Source organism: Falco punctatus (genome assembly GCF_963210335.1).
Source record: "Falco punctatus genome assembly, chromosome: 12".
NCBI lineage: Eukaryota > Metazoa > Chordata > Aves > Falconiformes > Falconidae > Falco > Falco punctatus.
This window is the reverse complement of record NC_137592.1, coordinates 34439209-34455833: the sequence shown is the minus strand read 5'-3', so window position 1 is coordinate 34455833 and position 16625 is coordinate 34439209. Positions and strand designations below refer to the sequence as shown.

The window sequence follows — 16625 nt, the reverse complement described above, 5'->3', positions numbered from 1 at the left end:
TCCTGCTCCAGCCCTGCGCCCCACACAACCCCCGGTGCCCCCGGCCGACCCGGCGCCGCGCTGCCTGGTGCCCATCCGTCGGCGCAGCCGGGCCCCGCGCCGCTCCCCGCCGGGGCGCACCGCGCATGCGCGCCCGCGCGCGGAAGTGCGGGGGAGCGGCGCGGGAGGTAAGGGAGCGGGCGGGCTGGGGCTGGGCTGGGCTGGGGCGACCCCCCGACCTTTCCGTCTGTGAGGAGGACCCGGTACCGCAGCCCTGAGGCGAGACGGCCCGGCCCGCCGCTGAGGGGCTGCGGCAGTCTGGGCCGGGCCGGGCCAGGCCCCTTTGCGGTGCCCTGGGAGCTCTCGCTTGGGCCACGCTTAGCAGGAGCTTTATTCAGAGGGGCCTGCCCAGGCGAGCCCGCTGCCCGGTACTTGCGGCGCCGGTGCTGCCTACCTCTAGCGGGGAGCGGGAGGGCCAGAGCTCAGGCCTGTTCCTGCCCCGCGCTCCCGGCCCCAGTTGGGTGAGGTGCGGCGGGGCCCTCCGGTACAGGCTCGCACCGGCACTCGGGGCCGGCGTGCGCCCCCCGCGGGGCTGCCCGCACCGCCAGCACAGCCGGGCTTTGCAGCTGAGCCTCCGGCAAAGGCTGCCCGCAGCCTGCCCTGCCACGGCTGCTCAACAGCCCAGAGAACACCGTGTCCTGCCCGCTTACCTTGTTGCTGTGTGTGTGGTGTTTTCTGAGGAGAAAGTGAGCTGCGTATCATACTTCCATAGTCGTGTTGCATTAGGGGCTTATGGTGCTGGCCTTGAGTACAGCCACTACAACAGTACATTTCATGTGTTACACTGCCACATCACAAGTGCTGTACCCTGCAGGATCACAGATTTCTAGCCATAGCAAAGCTTGTGCTCAGCCACCTTTCCCCAGCTCCTGCTTCCCCTCTGTCTCTGCAGGCACAGTTCCTGTCATGGTGAACGAGAGGCACAATGGCAACCTGCTCGTGCACCTGGGACCCAAACTACAGGCTTACCCGGGGGAGCTGCTCCGGCAGCGTCGGGGCCATGATGGCCAGCCTGAATACCTGATCCAGTGGAGTATTGTCAGCTTGGAAGAGAGAGCAGTGGGAGGCAGCAGTGCCTCCTCTGCAGAGACCAAGCCAGAGAACATCTTGATGTGGATGTCTGCAGAAGAGGTCTGTGCCAGCTGCCCGGCGCTGCTGGGCAAGAGGAAGCTGGAAGGGCAGTGGGTGAAAGAGGAGAAGGCAGCCAGCCCATTTGCTGCAGAAGTCCCACTGGATGAAGCCTCGCTGCTGGAGATGAAGGCTGATGTCAGGAGCCTGGTGCAGCGAGCTGGCCGGCAGATGGCTGAGACCGGGGCCCCTGAGTCCTCCATTCTCAACACCATCCACGTGCTGAGCGCGTACGCCAGCATTGGCTCACTAGCGGGTGCCTTCAAGGAGACGGGAGCCCTCGACTTGCTGATGAAGATGCTGTGCCACAAGGAGAAGCAAATCCGCCGCAGTGCTGGCAAGATGCTAAGGGCCCTGGCTTCACATGATGCAGGTGGGGGCTGCTACCGCTCAGTGCCACTGAGGAGGTGCTGCTGGGCAGCTGAGGGGTGCCAGTCCTTTTGTAGGTGTGGGGTACCTAGGAAGCAGTGTGTCTCGAGGGGCTTGTTGGCAAAAGGGGAAGAATCAGACTGGAGCTTCCAAAGGGCTCCTCAATCGTAGTTGTCTGTGGTGCTCTAAGACTTGGGAGCTCTTTCCCCTGACAGGTTCCTGAGCTGGGATGCTGATTAACTGTTAGGAGGACTTATGCCAGGGCACGTGACAGAGTGTTGGGGTGTCTCTGCTGCATGCTGTCAGTTGGAAAGTGTCTGGCCTGTTCTTGGCAGGGAGCTATTCCTTAGGTGGGTGGAGGCCTGGTCCTCACCCAGTCCTCTCATTTGAGAGGAGCTGCCACCGCTGGAGCTTCCAAAAGGCTCCTTAATCTAACAATAAGTTTCTGTGGTGCTCTAAGACTTGGGAGCTCTTTCCCCTGATGGGTTCTTGAGCTAGAGTGGTAACTAGCTGTTAGGAGTGTTAAGGGCTGTCAAAGAGAGCTGTCCTCGCCAGCAGGTAGGGTCTCTCAGGCTGAGATGCAGCTGCCACTTTCCTGTTTGCAGGTTCAGCCAGTAGCAAAGCTGAGCACCCATCCCAGGGACACACAGACACATGTAGGAGACTGACAAGGACACAAGGCGCTACCTTTAACAGCACATACATACGGGTCTCACATAAACACAAACACAGATAGCCAAGCCCCTTCTTCAGCTGGCAGAGACAGAATGTCACTCATGCCAGCACATGCAGCATTCTCCAGGTTCACAAGCACACACACATTCATGGATCACTTGAGTACCAGCATGGCCCTGCTGCCTGCCCTGCACCCCTACCAGGATCTGAGTCCCCCTGCCCACCTGAGGGATCCCCCTACTTGCCAGCTCGTTGAGCCCGATGCTTGTTAGCAAACTTGTAGCACTCAGACATTTGTCCCTTACACAGTCCATATTCACAAGTCCCTCTGCACTCACAGCACAGACTGCCACCTGACTTATACCACTTATACCCTGGCCTGGATGCAGGGCCTCCTGCTTGCCAGCTAGTCCAGTGGGAAGTTTTGCTGACAAATTACATGCATACCCCATGCGCAGCAGGACTGCAGAAGATGCAGATGCCTGCCCTCATCGCCCCAGCACCAGGCACTGCAGTCCTGCTTCAGCTGCCAGTGCTGACTTCCTCACTTGCCTCCCTCCCAGTAGCTGTTTTTTGGGGGCCACACCATTCCCTCCCCAGTGGCTGATGGCTGAGGACCCCACCCACTCCAGTGGTTAGCAGAGACTCTTGCACTCACTCCAGTAGCACTCACTCCAGCAGCTGGCAGCACAGACCAGGGGTACCTACACCCCTGGTCTGACTCCAGTAGTTGGCACCCAGTCCATTCTGGGCCAGTGTCCCCAGTAGCTGACTCTCCAGGCTCAAAGTCTGTGAGACTCTCCCCAGATCCAGAGAGCAATGGCCCCTCCAACTGCTAACGCCAGGATGCTCACTTGCTCCAGTTGCTGACATCACAGGCCACAGGGTTTCTGCACTCCCAGTCAGGTTCCAGTTGCTGGCACTAAATTCCACTCACACATACGCAGGTCTCGCCAGCTGCCAGCACTCATTCCTTGCAATGCACACACATGTGGGATGGAGAGATAATTGGAAAAGATTTAATAAGAAGATGTAAGAAAACAGGACAAACTGCAGCGTTCAGGCTCAGGGCTTAGTCAGACAAGTGCACTGACTGGCCACGGTTTACACAAAACTGGCCCCTTTTATACCCCTTTCTGAGCATCCCTCTCTGTTCCTTGCCATTTCCCTGCCCGTGCACATCCCCCTGTCTGTTGGCAGAGTTCCACTGAGCACCCTCCAACATCCCAGACCCTCAGGGTTACATGCTTATCAGTAGCAAAGTCCCAGTTTGCCTGCAGTTTCTTCATAGCCGACCAATTAGTGCAGCTGACTGGGTTTGTTTCTGGTTATTGTCTTTGTTAATGGTAATTGCTCAGGTTTTACGTCTCTGTGTGTTTGTCTTTCTCCCTTTCCTTATCACCCAAATTTGACAAGGTTCTTAGTCAGATAATCTTACTGAAAAATAAGCATTCTCACACTGAGATGTCCATAATAATTAGAGTGTGACTGACCAGATTTGTTTCTCATCACTGCCTCCCACTAGTATTTGTCAGTCACGTTTGTGATTCTTTATGTTCTTGTTTCTGGCTTCCTTCTTACTGTCCCTTTTTGCAGTGAAAACGTCCTTGACCGGATACACTTAAAGGAGCAGTCAGTATGTTTCTGCATACCCTTAACAATGAAGACCTGTGCCAAGGGGCTTGGCAGAGCCCTGGTTGGTAGAGGGTGGTCCTCACCCAGTCCTCTCATTTGAGAGGAGCTGCCACCGCTCCGAAGTGTCTGATGAGGCTTGGGTGCACTGGAAGGTTGCTGCTGGTGGTGTGTCCCACAAGACATTTGGCTTTCCCTGCCCTAGTGCCTGAGTTCATGTGGCTCTCCAGTGGGGCAGATGTGGGGGCTGATTCAGGTTAAGACTTAACTCCACTATTCCCTGGAGCCCTGTTTGGGAGCCAGTTATTTGGGGTTGCTTCTTTGGGGGAATCTTGCAGCTTTAGGGGTGGAAGAAACACAGCATTATTAACGGAGTAAAATGTTGCCCGTCCAGGTTAAAGGACAGAACACGGTTCTAGGTTACGCTGAGCAGCCAGGCTGTTCCTTGCATGCAGGTCTGTCTCGCTCAGGGAGGGTGGCATGAGGGTTGTCTTCATGGGGCCTAAAGAGTTTCTGTTGTTGTTGCAGGGAGCTGGGCCTATGTCCTGCTGTCTCTGAGCCAGCAGGATGGCATTGAGCAGCGTATGGACTTCGACAGTCGCTACACCTTGCTGGAGCTGTTTGCTGAGACAACATCCTCTGAAGAGCAGTGCATGTCCTTTGAGGGGATTCACCTTCCGCAGGTAGTGGCTGGGCCTGTGGGGTTTAGGGGTCAGGAGAGGTGGGAGTCGGGGACCAGAGCTGGTGTCCTTGTTTGGGACAGGAGGGTAGTTGGCAGTGGGCAGCTGAGCCGGACAGCACTGGGAGAGCTGGCACAGGATGTGGGCCTGGCTTGAGGCTGGGGTGTGGTGGAGAGGCGTGTGGGGAGCCTTGTCTCTGAGCAGGGAGATGAGGGTGGGCTGAGAGGTCTCTGCTGCTGCCTGCTGGTCTGGAGCAGTCGTGGGAACCTGACTGTGGATGGTCTGGTGGCTCAGAGAGAGCCGGGGTCTGGAAGCACTGTGCAGGCTAGAGTGTGACAGCTGCGCTCGTTGCAGATCCCTGGGAAGCTGCTGTTCGTCCTGGTGAAGCGCTACCTGTGTGTCACTTCTCTCATGGACAAGCTCAGCAGTGGCATGGAGCAGGGATGGGAGCAGCAGGACTGCGCTGTGCCCAGCCTGCTCCCTGAGGAGAGGAGCCGTGTGAAGCAGGAGTTTGAATTCAGCATGGCTATGGCAAACCTTATCTTGGAGGTGGTGCACGTGATGGGCTGGGACCCCAGCCACAAGCCAGAGCTGCTGCCCCAACAGGAGCTGCGGCCGCGCACCACCCGCTCCATCTTCCAGCACAGCGCCACGTCCTGCACTATCGCTCAAGCAGCCCCCACTCCTCCACCAAAAGAGCCCAGCATCTTCAAGACGCGCTCAGCCTTCCCAAGTCGCAGCAGCTATGTAGAGTATGTGCAGGCAAACCTGGTGCATGGCATGCGGGTGCGCATGCTGGAGGACTATGAGCAGGTTAGCGCTGGTGACGAGGGGGACTTCCGCCAGAGCAACGATGGCACACCGCCCGTGCAGGTACCCTCTGCGGGGAGGGCAGGGGCTGGCAGGGGCCTTTCTGCTCTGTTGTGTAGCCTCATGTGGGGGCAGTGGGGTTGGGCTTGCCTTCCCTCAGCTGGGTGTGTCTTGGGCTCTTCTCCTCAGGTGTACTGGCAAGCCCTGGGCTGTACTTACTGGGTTCACTGGCACATGGTGGAGATCATAGGCCCTTTGGGGCAAGAGGATCATGAGCACCAGGAGAAGGTGTCCACTCTGGCACGCAGCCACAAACTAGCAGCAGGTGAGCAGCCTGTCAGCTGGGCCTGTGACTTCTCTGCAGCCCTTCTGCAGCCGCATGCTGGCACTGTGGGTTCTGCTGGTGCTGGGTGTCCAAGTGCATTGCTCTAGCTGGTCCAGGCACCACGGGAACAGGTTGGGGGAGCAGTGAGCTAGAGGCACCCATTTTGAGCGTGTGCTTTTTCTGTTCTACAGCCTTGTAGCCTCTACAGAGGTTCAAGTGAAGATGGCAGTCCCCATCTCTACAGCTTCTAAAGTCTCCTCCCAGCATGTTCCCCTTCTCTCGCTGCCCCGCCGCAACAGGCCATGGGGGCAGTGGGGACCTCTTCTGCCCAGAGGGTCCACATGAGCTCTTTCCCTGGGGAGTGTGGGGTGAGCAGCAGAGGATGGGGGCACTGGCAGAGCTGACAGTGCCCTTCCTCTTTCTGCTCTCCTGCAGTTGCGCAGCCATTTTTCTGCAAGCCCTTTGCGGGGCTGTACTCCCTGCCTTACCTGGGGGAGCAGCCGACCAAGGCTGCAGAGGCCCTGAGCCGTGCCGAGTGGTGGGAGCTGCTCTTCTTTGTGAAGAAGCTGGAAGAGCAGGAGCAGAAAGAGATCATTTGTCTCATCCATCAGGAGCAGGCGGAGCAGGTATGGGCCAGAGCCTGCAGTGGGGGGACACGGGAGGGGGAGGGAGTGAGGGAGAATGTTAGGGGAGGGGCCAGCCCCAGAGGAGGCAGCGGCCAGCGTGAGCTGTGAGCCGTGCAGTGACAGCCTGGATGAGGCAGAAATGGGACTGAAACGGGAGGGTGAGTGGGGGGTGGCGAAAGCGTGGGGAGCTGGGCGCGGCAGAGGGGTGGGGAGGGATGAGAGGAAGTGCAGTCTCCCCCGACCCTGGAAGAGTGACTGTGTCCAGCGAGGGTTGGGTAGGCGAGGCGGGCCCATGGGGTGATTCTGCTGGTTGTGACTGGGTGGTGAGTACAGGTGGGAGGTGTGGGCTGGTGGCAGTTGGGCTGGGGACAGCCAGGGGAGGGTGGCACTGGGGAGTGGCCCTGGGGGCCTCCGGCAGTGCAGCCTTTCTGTCTGTTCTGGCACTGGCCGTCATGAAGGGCATGGGGTCTGTGGCGAGTCCACGAGGGTTAACTTAACTCTTCTGTCCAGCTGTTGGAGATGGACGAAGAAGCCCTGATCCAGCTGTCAGTGCCCGTGGAGCTGGCCCAGAAGGTGCTTCGGGTCTTGGAGAAGCAGTGCCAGGGCAGCGCCCAGCGTGACCTGCATGGCTCCCGCATCTACGCCAAATACTTCCTTGGTAGCGGGGCCAGGCAGGGTGGCAAGGGGAGCCCTGCTGTGTCCTCAGAGGGTGCCGGCTGCAGGAGCACCGTCCCTGAAGCCACGATGGCCAAGGCAGCAAAGGAAGACCTCTCTGCAGCCCCAGTGCCGCCCCAAGCCCCGGTCGTGGCAGTGAAGTCGGATTCGCAGCTGTTCAGTGAGCTCCTTGAGAGGGAAGGGCTGCTCTTCCCAGAGGTGACAGAGGAGCAGATCAAAGGTAGTTGCCTGCTTTGCACTGGGGAACACGCACGGTGCTGGAGGCATTGCCATTGCCTCGACGGAGGAAGGCTCTGGGCAGGGCATGGGGAGCCATGTGCCCGGAGGCTGCCTGGGGAGGGGGGAGCCTGTGGGTGCTGGGTCTGTGGTTGCGTGGCACCCTGGGAGTTGCTTGGGGGTGTTACTGCTGCCCTGACGCCTGCACCCTGCCTCCCTCCTGCCAGTGTTAGGCAGCTCCGAGGGGGTGAGCGAGAGGGGCTCGCTGGCCGAGATTGCAGCTGTGGTGGACGTGGTGCAGAGCAGCAGCTCAGAGGTGGGGCTGCGCTTAGCTGGGCTCAAGCACATCATGAAGATCCTGGAGGAGGAGCCTGAGGCTGAGCCCGAGTTCGAGCAGCAATTCAGCAAATCCCTGGGCAGGCTGGGGAGCAGGAGTATTGGGTGAGCCAGGGGTTGCGCACCCCTCCTACTGGCTGGCGAGGGCTGTATCGGTGGGGTGGGGGACAGTACTGGAGGTGGCAGTGGAAGTGCGATAGCTGGTATGCTGTGTGCCTGGCAAGAAGAGAAGCGGATCTTGTGTCCCTTTGTCCCGGGCAGGCTCATTCCTGGGGCTGACTCAGGTGTGGTAGAGCCATGGGGGCAGGGAGAAGGCGGCTGGCAGGGCCCGAGGTGCTGACGTGCCAGCAGCGGTGCCAGGAGTTTCCTCCTGAGGCGTCCTTTTGCATGCAGGGAAAAGCTGGTGAAGGTGGCAGTGGAGCTGCTGAGCGCTGAGGTGTCAGAGAAGGCCCTGGTGGTGGTGACGCTGCGGTTGCTGCCTGTGCTCATGGCGAAGTACGAGTGGCGCGTGCCGTTTGCCACGGAAGGTGGTGTGCGGGCTGTGCTGGCCTGCATGCAGCAGCACGCCTCCTCCGCCGTGGTGCAGCAGGCTGGCCTGGCGGTGAGTGTGACAGAGGAGATGTTGTAGGTGGGCGGGCAGGCTGCAGGCTCATCCAGGTGTGGCAGAGGTGCCCAGCGCCCTCCTGACTGCTGTTGCCCTTGCAGGCCCTGAAGGTGCTGGTGGGAGCTGTGGCCGGCGAGGCAGGCGGTGCCAGTGGAAATCCCTTGCCCCTGAACCATGCCGATGCACAGATGATGCGGGAGATCTTTGCCAGCATTGGCTCTGCCTCCGGCAAGGGCTCAGCAAGCCCGCTGAGTGCCATCCCTGCGGCCATGAGCACCATGCAGAGGGTTCCCGGGTAGGGTCAGAGCGAGGAGAGCAGCTGGGGGTGGGGGTACCCTCTGCATGGAGTGGGGCGGGCAGGCGGCTGGTGGCTGCAGGGGAGGCTGCGTGCTTGGTAGAGGAAGGTGCCCACATCGCTCCATCCCTGCAGGGGCTCCTCGGGCGTGCAGAACGGCTTGCTGGTGGTGAACATGCTGATCGACGGCCACCGGGGCCTGGCGGAACAGCTGGTGAGCTGCAATCTCCCCGCAGTGCTGCAGAGCTGCTGGTGGGACAGGCAGGGCAGTGGCTGCCCTCATGCGATGCTGGCCCTCAGCGTGATCAACCGCCTTGCGGAGCACCGGCTACCCGTGGGCCCGGAGGTGGCAGGTAGCACCCCCCGCCATGCCCTGGCCCACAGGCGCAGCAGGCAGGGCTACCTTGCCTGCCAAGGCAGAGCAACCTGCTGGCACCTCTCGAGCAAGTGCTTGGGCTGGGCCCACGTGTCCTTGTCGTGGCAGGCAGAGAGGCCCCGCTGGAGGTGAGGGACGTGCAGATGCTTCTGGGCAGCCTAGGGGACAGTGTCTTGTCCAAGGACGTGGTGGTGGCCCTGGAGCGGCAGCTCTGTGGTGAAGGCCCCATCCTCTCTGGCGAGGCGGCTCAGCTGCTGCAGGACCGCAGGTGCTTCAGGCTGCTGCTGCGCAGCTTTGAGCTGCTGCGGGCAGAGAAGGCTGTGAGCCTGAGCATCCTCAGGTGGGTCCAGGGTGTGTGTGTGTGAGCGCTGGTGGTGATGTTGGGGGTACATGGCACGTGTTTGTGGGTCCTGGTGGGGCTGTTCTTCACCAGGGGCAGGGGCAGGGGCACGCCAGCAGATATGCGGGTGCTGATTGGGGCGTTCTGGGGCACAGGGCCATGTGGGGACAGCAGGGTGCTGGTGGGGGGTGTGTGGTGCCTGGGGAGCCTTGGCTCCCAGTGCCTGTGGGGTGCCGGCCCCCCAGGCGGGGCAGGGAAGGAGGGCTGCCTGTGGCACTGCTGTCTGTGTGCCCCAGCCTGAGCGGGCCCCTCCGTCACTCAGGATCCTGAACAAGTTCCTGGATGGTTACCAGGAAGATGTGCTGCCGTGGCACGAGTGTGTGGAGCCCTGTTTGTCCTCCTTGAGTGCCCAGAGCTGTGACTGGGAGGTGAGGGGGCCCCGGGACTCCCGGCAGGCAGGGGCATCTTTGCTGGCTGTGCCACGCGTCGGCCGGGCCCGGCGTTGGTGACGCAGAGTCCCCGCCTGCGGCAGCTGGGCCTTGTTGTGGCAAACGTGCTGGGAGAGGTGGGGAGCGGCTGTCCTGGCGGCGGCTGCGTCCCGGTGGCTGGCATGCCCAGCGCCGTGCCCGGCTGGGCTCTCGCAGGCGCTGCTGTGGTGGGGTGTCGGGGATGGAGCCCTGCTGCAGCCCGCTGCTGGGGCCTGGTGGGTTCTCGGCACTGGCCCTGACGGCTGCCTGCTCCCAGCAGGTGGTGCAGAAGGTCATTGGCTTCCTGCACCGCCTGGCCACCACCAGCAAGGACTGCGTGGTGGTGATGTGCCACGTGGGCGCCCGCGAGGCTCTGTCCAAAGCCCTGGAGAAGCACAGCACGGCTCCGTCGCTGGCGCCAGCCCTGCTCGAGCTGGTGACGGACTGTGAGAAGTACGCCAGCCTCTACAAGAAGCTGACGACCAGCATCTTGGCTGGCTGCATCCAGGTGGGCCTGGGGAGGCCCGGCTGCACTGTGGCTCTGGGTCTTGGGGCCGTCCAGCTGTCCGCGGCACCAAGGGGCAGCCTTCTGCTCTCTGCCTGCCGCAGCCCCTGCGGTGGGCGAGGGGAGGAGGAGCCAGGGTGCCCGGTAAGAGCCTGGCCCTGTCCCATAGCTGGTCCTGGGGCAGATTGAGGAGCACCGCCGGAGCCACCAGGCCATCAGCATCCCCTTCTTCGACGTCTTTCTGCGCAACCTGTGCAAAGGTGAGCATGGGGAGCAAGAGCTGAGCCCCTGTGGCTTGACGTGTGCTGGCCAGGTGGCTGGAGGCTCCCTGTGCTCTCCCTGCAGGCTCCAGCGTGGAGGTGAAGGAGGACAAGTGCTGGGAGAAGGTGCAGGTCTCTTCCAACCCCCACCGGGCCAGCAAGCTGACGGATAGGAACCCCAAGACCTACTGGGAGTCGAATGGCAGCACCGGCTCCCACTTCATCACTGTCCATATGCAGTGCGGTGTGGTGATCAGGTGGGGCTGGGCCAGTCAGGCTGGGGGGCCTCGGGGCCAGGAGGGCCAGCGGCTGCGTGGGGAGAAGAGGCCTTTGGGGGTCTGCGTGAGCCCTGCCCCGGTGGTCTGCGCTGTGGGGGTTGCTGGACGCGGGCAGCAGCGCGTGTGGCTGGCCGGGGCCAGGGCAGGGAGGTGAGGGCTGCTGGGCAGCACCGTGTTTGCTGTGCTGCAGGGAGATGAGCATGCTGGTGGCCAGCGAGGACTCCAGCTACATGCCGGCCCGCGTTGTGGTGCTGGGGGGAGACAGCCCTGCCACCATCAGAACCGAGCTGAATGCAGTGAGTCTTGCGTGGGCTGCGCAGGCGGTGGGTCCCCGCGGGAGCGGTGGGCTGGTCCTTGCTGTGCCCCGAGAAGGTCTCGCCCTGGTGCGGGGCCCCGAGAGGTGCCCTCCAGGGAGCGGGGGTGGCAGGAGCTGTGCTGCGGGGGCTGCCTGGCTGTAGGCAGCAGGTGCTGGAGGCTTGGGCACAGGTGCCGGGGCTTGTGAGCCTCGAGTGGGGCCCTGGCAGGGGGTGGCCTGTGGCTGCATAGGGGCTGCTGTGGGGGACAGAGGCCGTGGCTTTAACGGGGGTGGCCAGCGGGGCACACAAGGTGGCTGCTACTGGTTGCCTGGCGTGCTGAGGGCTCGCTGGCTGCCTGCAGGTGACCGTCCTGCCCTCGGACAGCAGAGTGATCCTGCTGGAGAACATGACCCGCTTCTGGCCCATCATCCAGATCCGGGTGAAGCGGTGCCAGCAGGTAGGGGAGCAGGGGGCTGGGCCGGGGAGCTGGTAGCGTGGGATGTCAGGGCCGGGCCCGAGGAGCTGAGGGCTGCGCTGTCCCCTAGGGTGGCATTGACACACGTGTGCGTGGCATCGAGGTGCTGGGTCCCAAGCCCACTTTCTGGCCCGTCTTCAAGGAGCAGCTGTGCCGGCGGACGTTCCTCTCCTGCACCGCTCGGGCTCATGCCTGGTGCCAGGAGATCTGCCAGGACCGGGGACGACTGCTGCAGCTCTTTGGCAGGTGAGTTGTCTCCTGGCTGTGCCGTCCCCGGGCAGGGAGGGGCCCTCGTTCCTGCCTGGCCACTGGCGGTGCCCAGAGGGCCTGGGCCACCCTGGGGTCCCCCAGGTTTAAGTTGAGCACATGGGCATGGCTGACCCACCAGAGAGACCAGAGAGGTGCCCCACAGGGGCCAGCGCGTCCCGACCTGGCAGAGGTCAGTCAGGCACAGGCAGGATCTTGCGGCCACGGGTGCTGCACAGCGCCCCAGTTTCACGGGGCCCACGAGGGCCCCGAGACCCAGTGCGGGTAGGGCCTGGGGGCAGCGAGGGTCCCTGGCTGCTGGGGGCAAGCGGGGCTGCTGAGCCATCGTGCCTGGCAAGGGGCAGGGCAGGGAGCGATGGCCACACTCTGCTTGCCTGGGGTGTCCCCCCAGCTGGGCGGAGGCGTGCAGCAGTGCTGTGTGCTGCCCATGGCTGTTGCAGGCTGAACCGGGCGCTGCAGCATGAGCAGAGCTTTGCTGACCGTTTCCTTCCCGACGACGAGGCGGCCCGGGCCTTGGGCAGGACGTGCTGGGAGGCCCTGGTGAACCCCGTGGTGCAGAGCATCACCAGCCCAGGTAGCCTGCGCTCTCGCGGGCCTATGGGGGCCATGCCCCGGGCTGAGGCACCCCACTCTGAGTCTGGTTGGCCTCACAGACCCCCAGGGAGCCAGCCCCCTGGCCTGGCTGCTGAGCAAGTACCTGGAGAGCGTGGAGCCACCCCACCATGCCACAAGCTGCGGTGCCGTCTTTGGTTCCCGTGTGCGGCGCCTGACACAGCTCCTGGTGCACGTGGACCCTGGCGGCCCAGAGCCGGAGGAGGCAAGAGCAGCTGGTGAGCGAGGGGCTGCCCTCCTGGGGGGCTGGGGCGTGGTGGGCCAGAGGTCCAGGGGGCGGTGGCTGTGGGGATCCGCTGGGGAGCTCTTAGGGGGCCCTTGTGGCACCTGAGGCCCCTGAGCTGGGGAAGGCTTGTGGCCGTGTCCCTGCGGCAGCCATGGCTCCCTGGCATCTGCCCTGCTCTGCGCCCCGCGGGGAGAGGGGCGAGGCCGTCGTGGGTCAGCATGTAGGGCCTGCCCGCAGAGCCCGGCTCAGCCCGGGGCTGTTCCTTGGCAGGCGGGAAGGAGGGGAAGAGCAAGGAGGTGGCGGCCAGGGCTGCGAAGGCGGTGGTGAAGTCGGGCGACCTGGAGAGCATCTGGCAGTGCTGGCGTGGTGTGGTGCAGCAGCAGGTAGAGCGTGGGGGGCCGGCCGTGGGGGCCGCAGGGTGTGTGTGGGACCCCATACTGGGCAGGTGTAGAAGGGAGCGGCGCCCGGTGGTCACCCGGGAGCGTGGGGAGGGTGCGGGACTGCCTGGCCTCTGTGGGGGCAGCCCCGCTGTGCTCGCCACCCTGGCGGTGCTGCAGGCCAGGGGACAGGTACAGCGTCGGGCTCTGTGTTTCCTGCTGGGCTGCTGCTGCGCTTCTGTCTTGCCCCTGCTCTCCCAGCTCGCCGCAAGCTCTCGGTAGCCCATGGCAGCACTGGGGCCTCTAGTCAGCCCCTGGCTGGGACCTGAGCAGTTGGTGTCAGCAGAGCGACGCTGAGGCTGTGGATGTTCCCACGGCCCACGGGCCTGTCCCGCTGCGGGGCTCGCCCCTCTGGTGGTGTCCTGCTGCCGGGCTTACCTCTCTCGTGCTGTGTCCTGCAGGTGCAGCAGTTCCTGGAGGCAGCAGGGCAGGCGCCAGACCTGGTGGAGCGATACTGCAGGCTGTACCAGCGCCTGCGCAGTGCCACGGCGGAGCTCTTTGGGCAGCGGGCTGCCTTTGTGTTGGCCCTGGGCCAGGGCTTCGCAGGGGCTTTGCTGCAGCTCTCCTTCCTTACCGCCCTGCATGTGAGTCGAGGGAGCGTGGCAGTGGTGCTGGGCCCTGACCTCGCTGGCCGCGGGTGCAGCAGGCGAGGCAGCCCTGGCTTGCGGCCTCGGGGTGAGCCCTGGGTGGGCAGTGCCTTGGCCCCCCGCTGAGCCATGGCGCCCTGCCCTTCGTCAGCCCCAGACAGGGAGCGCTGCTGCCTGGGGCGGGTGCCTGGGCACCCTCGGCCCCTGCCCGAGCGCCCCAGGGTTTCCCCAGCTGCTCCCCCATGCTGTTCCCTTCGGCCTGGCCCTGCGGGCAGCCAGTGAGCCCCCTCCACAGCCAGCCCTGTCCCTCCGCAGGTGAGTGAGCAGTTTGCCCGCTACCTTGACCGGCAGATCCAGGAGCTCCGTGGGGCTGCGGGCAGCACAGCGCCGCTGCAGCAGCTGCAGCAGATGCTGGAGCCCTTCGTCGTCTTCAGTGGCCTGGAGCTCGCCCACACCTTTGAGCACTTCTACCGGTGAGGGTGCCGTGTCTCCACAGAACCAGAGGGCCTGGTGCAGCTGGCGTGGCGTGGAGGTGGCACTGAGGCCGTGGCTGAGCCTGGCCTGGTGTGGCAGTGGTGCTCCTGGTGCTCCCGCTTGGCTTTTCCCTGTGTGGGTGTGCGGAGGGAAAGGCTGCGGGGTCCCGCCGGGCACTGCATTTCTGTAGACGCCCGTTCCCTGCTGGCGGAAGGGAGGGGAGATGGGTGCTGCCGGGGCTCTGTGCCTTGCTGCGAGGCTGGGGCCATGTTGGGTCTCGTGGTGGGTGGCTGATGGCCATGGGGCTCGGGCTGCCCCCTGACGTGATGCTGGCGGCTGTGGCAGGCACTACCTGGGGGACCGGCTCCTGGCACAAGGGCCGTCTTGGCTGGAAGGAGCCGTCGTGGAGCAGATCGGACTGTGCTTCCCCAGCCGCTTCCCCCAGGATATGCTGAGCAACTTGGCTGAGTCGGAGGAGCTCCAGCAGCAGTTTTACCTCTTCCAGCTGCAGGAGCAGGACAAGTGGCTGCTGGAGCTGGACACAGGGCTAGATAAGGTGAGTGTGTTGGTGGGGTGGGGAGGCTGAGGGCTGCCCGCGTTCCTCACAGGGATCCTGAGCTGCCCTCACGTCCGCACGCCCAGACACTGGGGCCAGTCTCTGTGGTACATGAGCCGGAGGTGAAGGTGCTGGCCCTGTCCCCGCACTGCTGGCCCGTTTCCCCATTCTGCTACATGGACGAACCTGGGAGGTTTTTCTCGGCGGCGCTGAGCTCGCCCCTGGATGAGTTTGCCAACTTCTGCAGGCGGCGTGAGTGTTGCAGCAGCGTGCACGCGTGTAGCTCTCACCACAGCAGGCCACAGCAGCTCAGCCAGAAGTGGTGGGAGCACGGGGCTGTGCTGGGAGAGCCTGGCGGGGCCGGCCCCCGGCCCTGCACTGATGCTGTCTCCGGCAGGCCAGAGCCAGCTGGGCTGGGAGTGCACGAAGCCCCGTCGGCTGCAGTGGACGTGGCTGGGCCATGCTGAGCTGCAGTTTGGAGACTGCGTCCTCCACGTGTCCACGCTGCAGATGTACATCCTGCTGTGCTTCAACGGCGCTGAGGTAGGAGCTGGGGCCACGGCGGGCTGAGGGAGGCAGCAGATGCTGGAGTGTGGCAGGACCTTGTCCCCTCTTCCAGCGGGGTCTCGAGTGGTTCTTGGGGCACAGGCCCCTGCCTGGTGTGGCTGGGCCTGCGGCCAGCGGCCAGCGGGTCTTGGCTGCCGTTCCCTGCCCGCGCCCCCCTGCAGGAGGTGGCTGTGGAGGCTCTGCTGCAGGCTACGGGGCTCCCTGCTGACCTGGTGCACCACGCGCTGACACCGCTGACCCACGGCGAGGGAGTCCTGGTGCGGAGCTGCGCTGTGGGAGGTGCGTGTGGGGCTGGGGTCCCCGGGGCGGTGCGGGTCCGAGCCCCAAGTGGGTGCTGGGGTGGGGGTGCCTGAGCTCGTAGGGGGAGCAATGGGCTGGGGCGAGTCTGTCAGCGCTCCGGGTGCAGGTCAGTTGGAGCCTGAGGCCATGTGGGCAGGGGTGTGTGTGGGGCCACGCGTGGGTCAGTGTGGGGGGTTTTGCCTCGGGTCTGTGGGGCTGGGGACCGGGGCCGGGGGTTGTGCGTGTGGCGGCTGCTTGGGGCTGTGTGTGGGGGATGGGGATGGGAGTGGCACCTGTGAAGGCAGTGGTGGGAGGCCCAGGGCTGGGTCCCACAGCCACACGTGTGTCCTGGGGCTCCTTCAGGTCCCAGCTCAGGGCTCGGCTGACCCTGGGTTGGGCGCTAGCTCCAGATGTGCTGCGGCTGAACCAGGCAGCCCTGGCCCGTTCCTCTGGCCGCCACCTGAGGCTGCTGCCCCAGCAGAGGTACCTGCGGGCGGAGAGGGCTGAGGTCAGCGCCCTGGAAAGGAAGAGGAATGTCCTCTGCTGCCTCATCACCCGCATCCTCAAGGTGGAGAAGCAGCTCCACATTGACAACCTGGTGTTCAGGGTATGGAGGGCTTGAGGGGCAGAGAGGGGCTGGCTGGGTGCTGCGCCGCACTGCCACATGTGTCTCCCTTGCTGCCGTAGGTGATTGATGCCTGTCAGAAGGGTGAGCTGGGGCCAGGGCTGCAGTTCCTGAGCTTCTGCTGCCACAGCGTGGACGTGCTGTCCTGCATCCTGCACCTGCTGAGCCAGGGCTATCTCCGGCGCCAGGAGGAGAGGCCTCATGTTTTGGAATACATCTCTGCGGAACCCACACCATCCCCTACCTCCCAGGCCCAGCCCCAGGTTGCCTTCCAGACTGTAGAGATCAAGACAGCAGCAAGCCCAGCCTCTGCTGGAAGGAGACAGACTTTTTCCACCTTCAGGTAGACAAGGCCCTGGCTGCGCTGGGAGGACACAGGCTGGGTTGACACATGCTGGGTTCAGTCTGTCTCTTACTGAGACTTGAGTTATTTTAAATAAATGAGCCAAGCTCCTCCCCGTCCCAGTGTGTAGTCTGTCAGAGAGCTCAGCTGGCCCACAGGTTGGAGTGTGGCCAGGTCCTACCTCTGGTTGGCCCTAGGGAACCCTGCCAGCTGTGCTGGCCCGCGGTAGCAGCTGCACCCTGCCC

General features: G+C 63.7%; 1 protein-coding gene across 2 annotated transcripts; it reads left to right on the top strand.

Annotated features, from left to right (window-relative positions):
* The first annotated feature begins 52 nt into the window (after window positions 1-52).
* On the top strand, window positions 53-16491 carry LOC308071986 (cullin-9-like). Of its 2 annotated transcripts, none has more exons than XM_080408225.1 (30): window positions 53-167; window positions 932-1540; window positions 4372-4526; window positions 4878-5396; window positions 5523-5658; window positions 6094-6284; window positions 6795-7179; window positions 7403-7616; window positions 7905-8112; window positions 8217-8410; window positions 8546-8763; window positions 8895-9126; window positions 9449-9554; window positions 9874-10101; window positions 10268-10358; window positions 10444-10615; window positions 10827-10932; window positions 11294-11389; window positions 11478-11653; window positions 12115-12248; window positions 12328-12504; window positions 12783-12895; window positions 13351-13533; window positions 13852-14009; window positions 14356-14566; window positions 14653-14818; window positions 14964-15109; window positions 15295-15412; window positions 15817-16019; window positions 16100-16491. In XM_080408225.1, the coding sequence occupies exons 2-30, from the start codon at window positions 946-948 to the stop codon at window positions 16382-16384; spliced, it is 5916 nt and encodes a 1971-aa protein (XP_080264351.1). In that variant the 5' UTR covers window positions 53-167; window positions 932-945; the 3' UTR covers window positions 16385-16491. The 2 variants fall into 2 exon arrangements, with proteins under 2 accessions (XP_080264351.1, XP_080264350.1); XM_080408224.1 differs by having other exon boundaries at window positions 9871-10101.
* The last annotated feature ends 134 nt before the right edge of the window (window positions 16492-16625 follow it).

What these genes read in the sequence shown, in the direction of transcription:
- LOC308071986 (XM_080408224.1), top strand. Translation starts at nt 946, where the DNA reads ATGGTGAACGAGAGGCACAATGGCAACCTGCTCGTGCACCTGGGACCC. An exon ending in ACCATGCAGAGGGTTCCCGG is followed by an intron (nt 8,411 to 8,545) that starts GTAGGGTCAGAG and finishes CCATCCCTGCAG; the next exon opens with GGGCTCCTCGGGCGTGCAGA. An exon ending in TTGACAACCTGGTGTTCAGG is followed by an intron (nt 16,020 to 16,099) that starts GTATGGAGGGCT and finishes TTGCTGCCGTAG; the next exon opens with GTGATTGATGCCTGTCAGAA.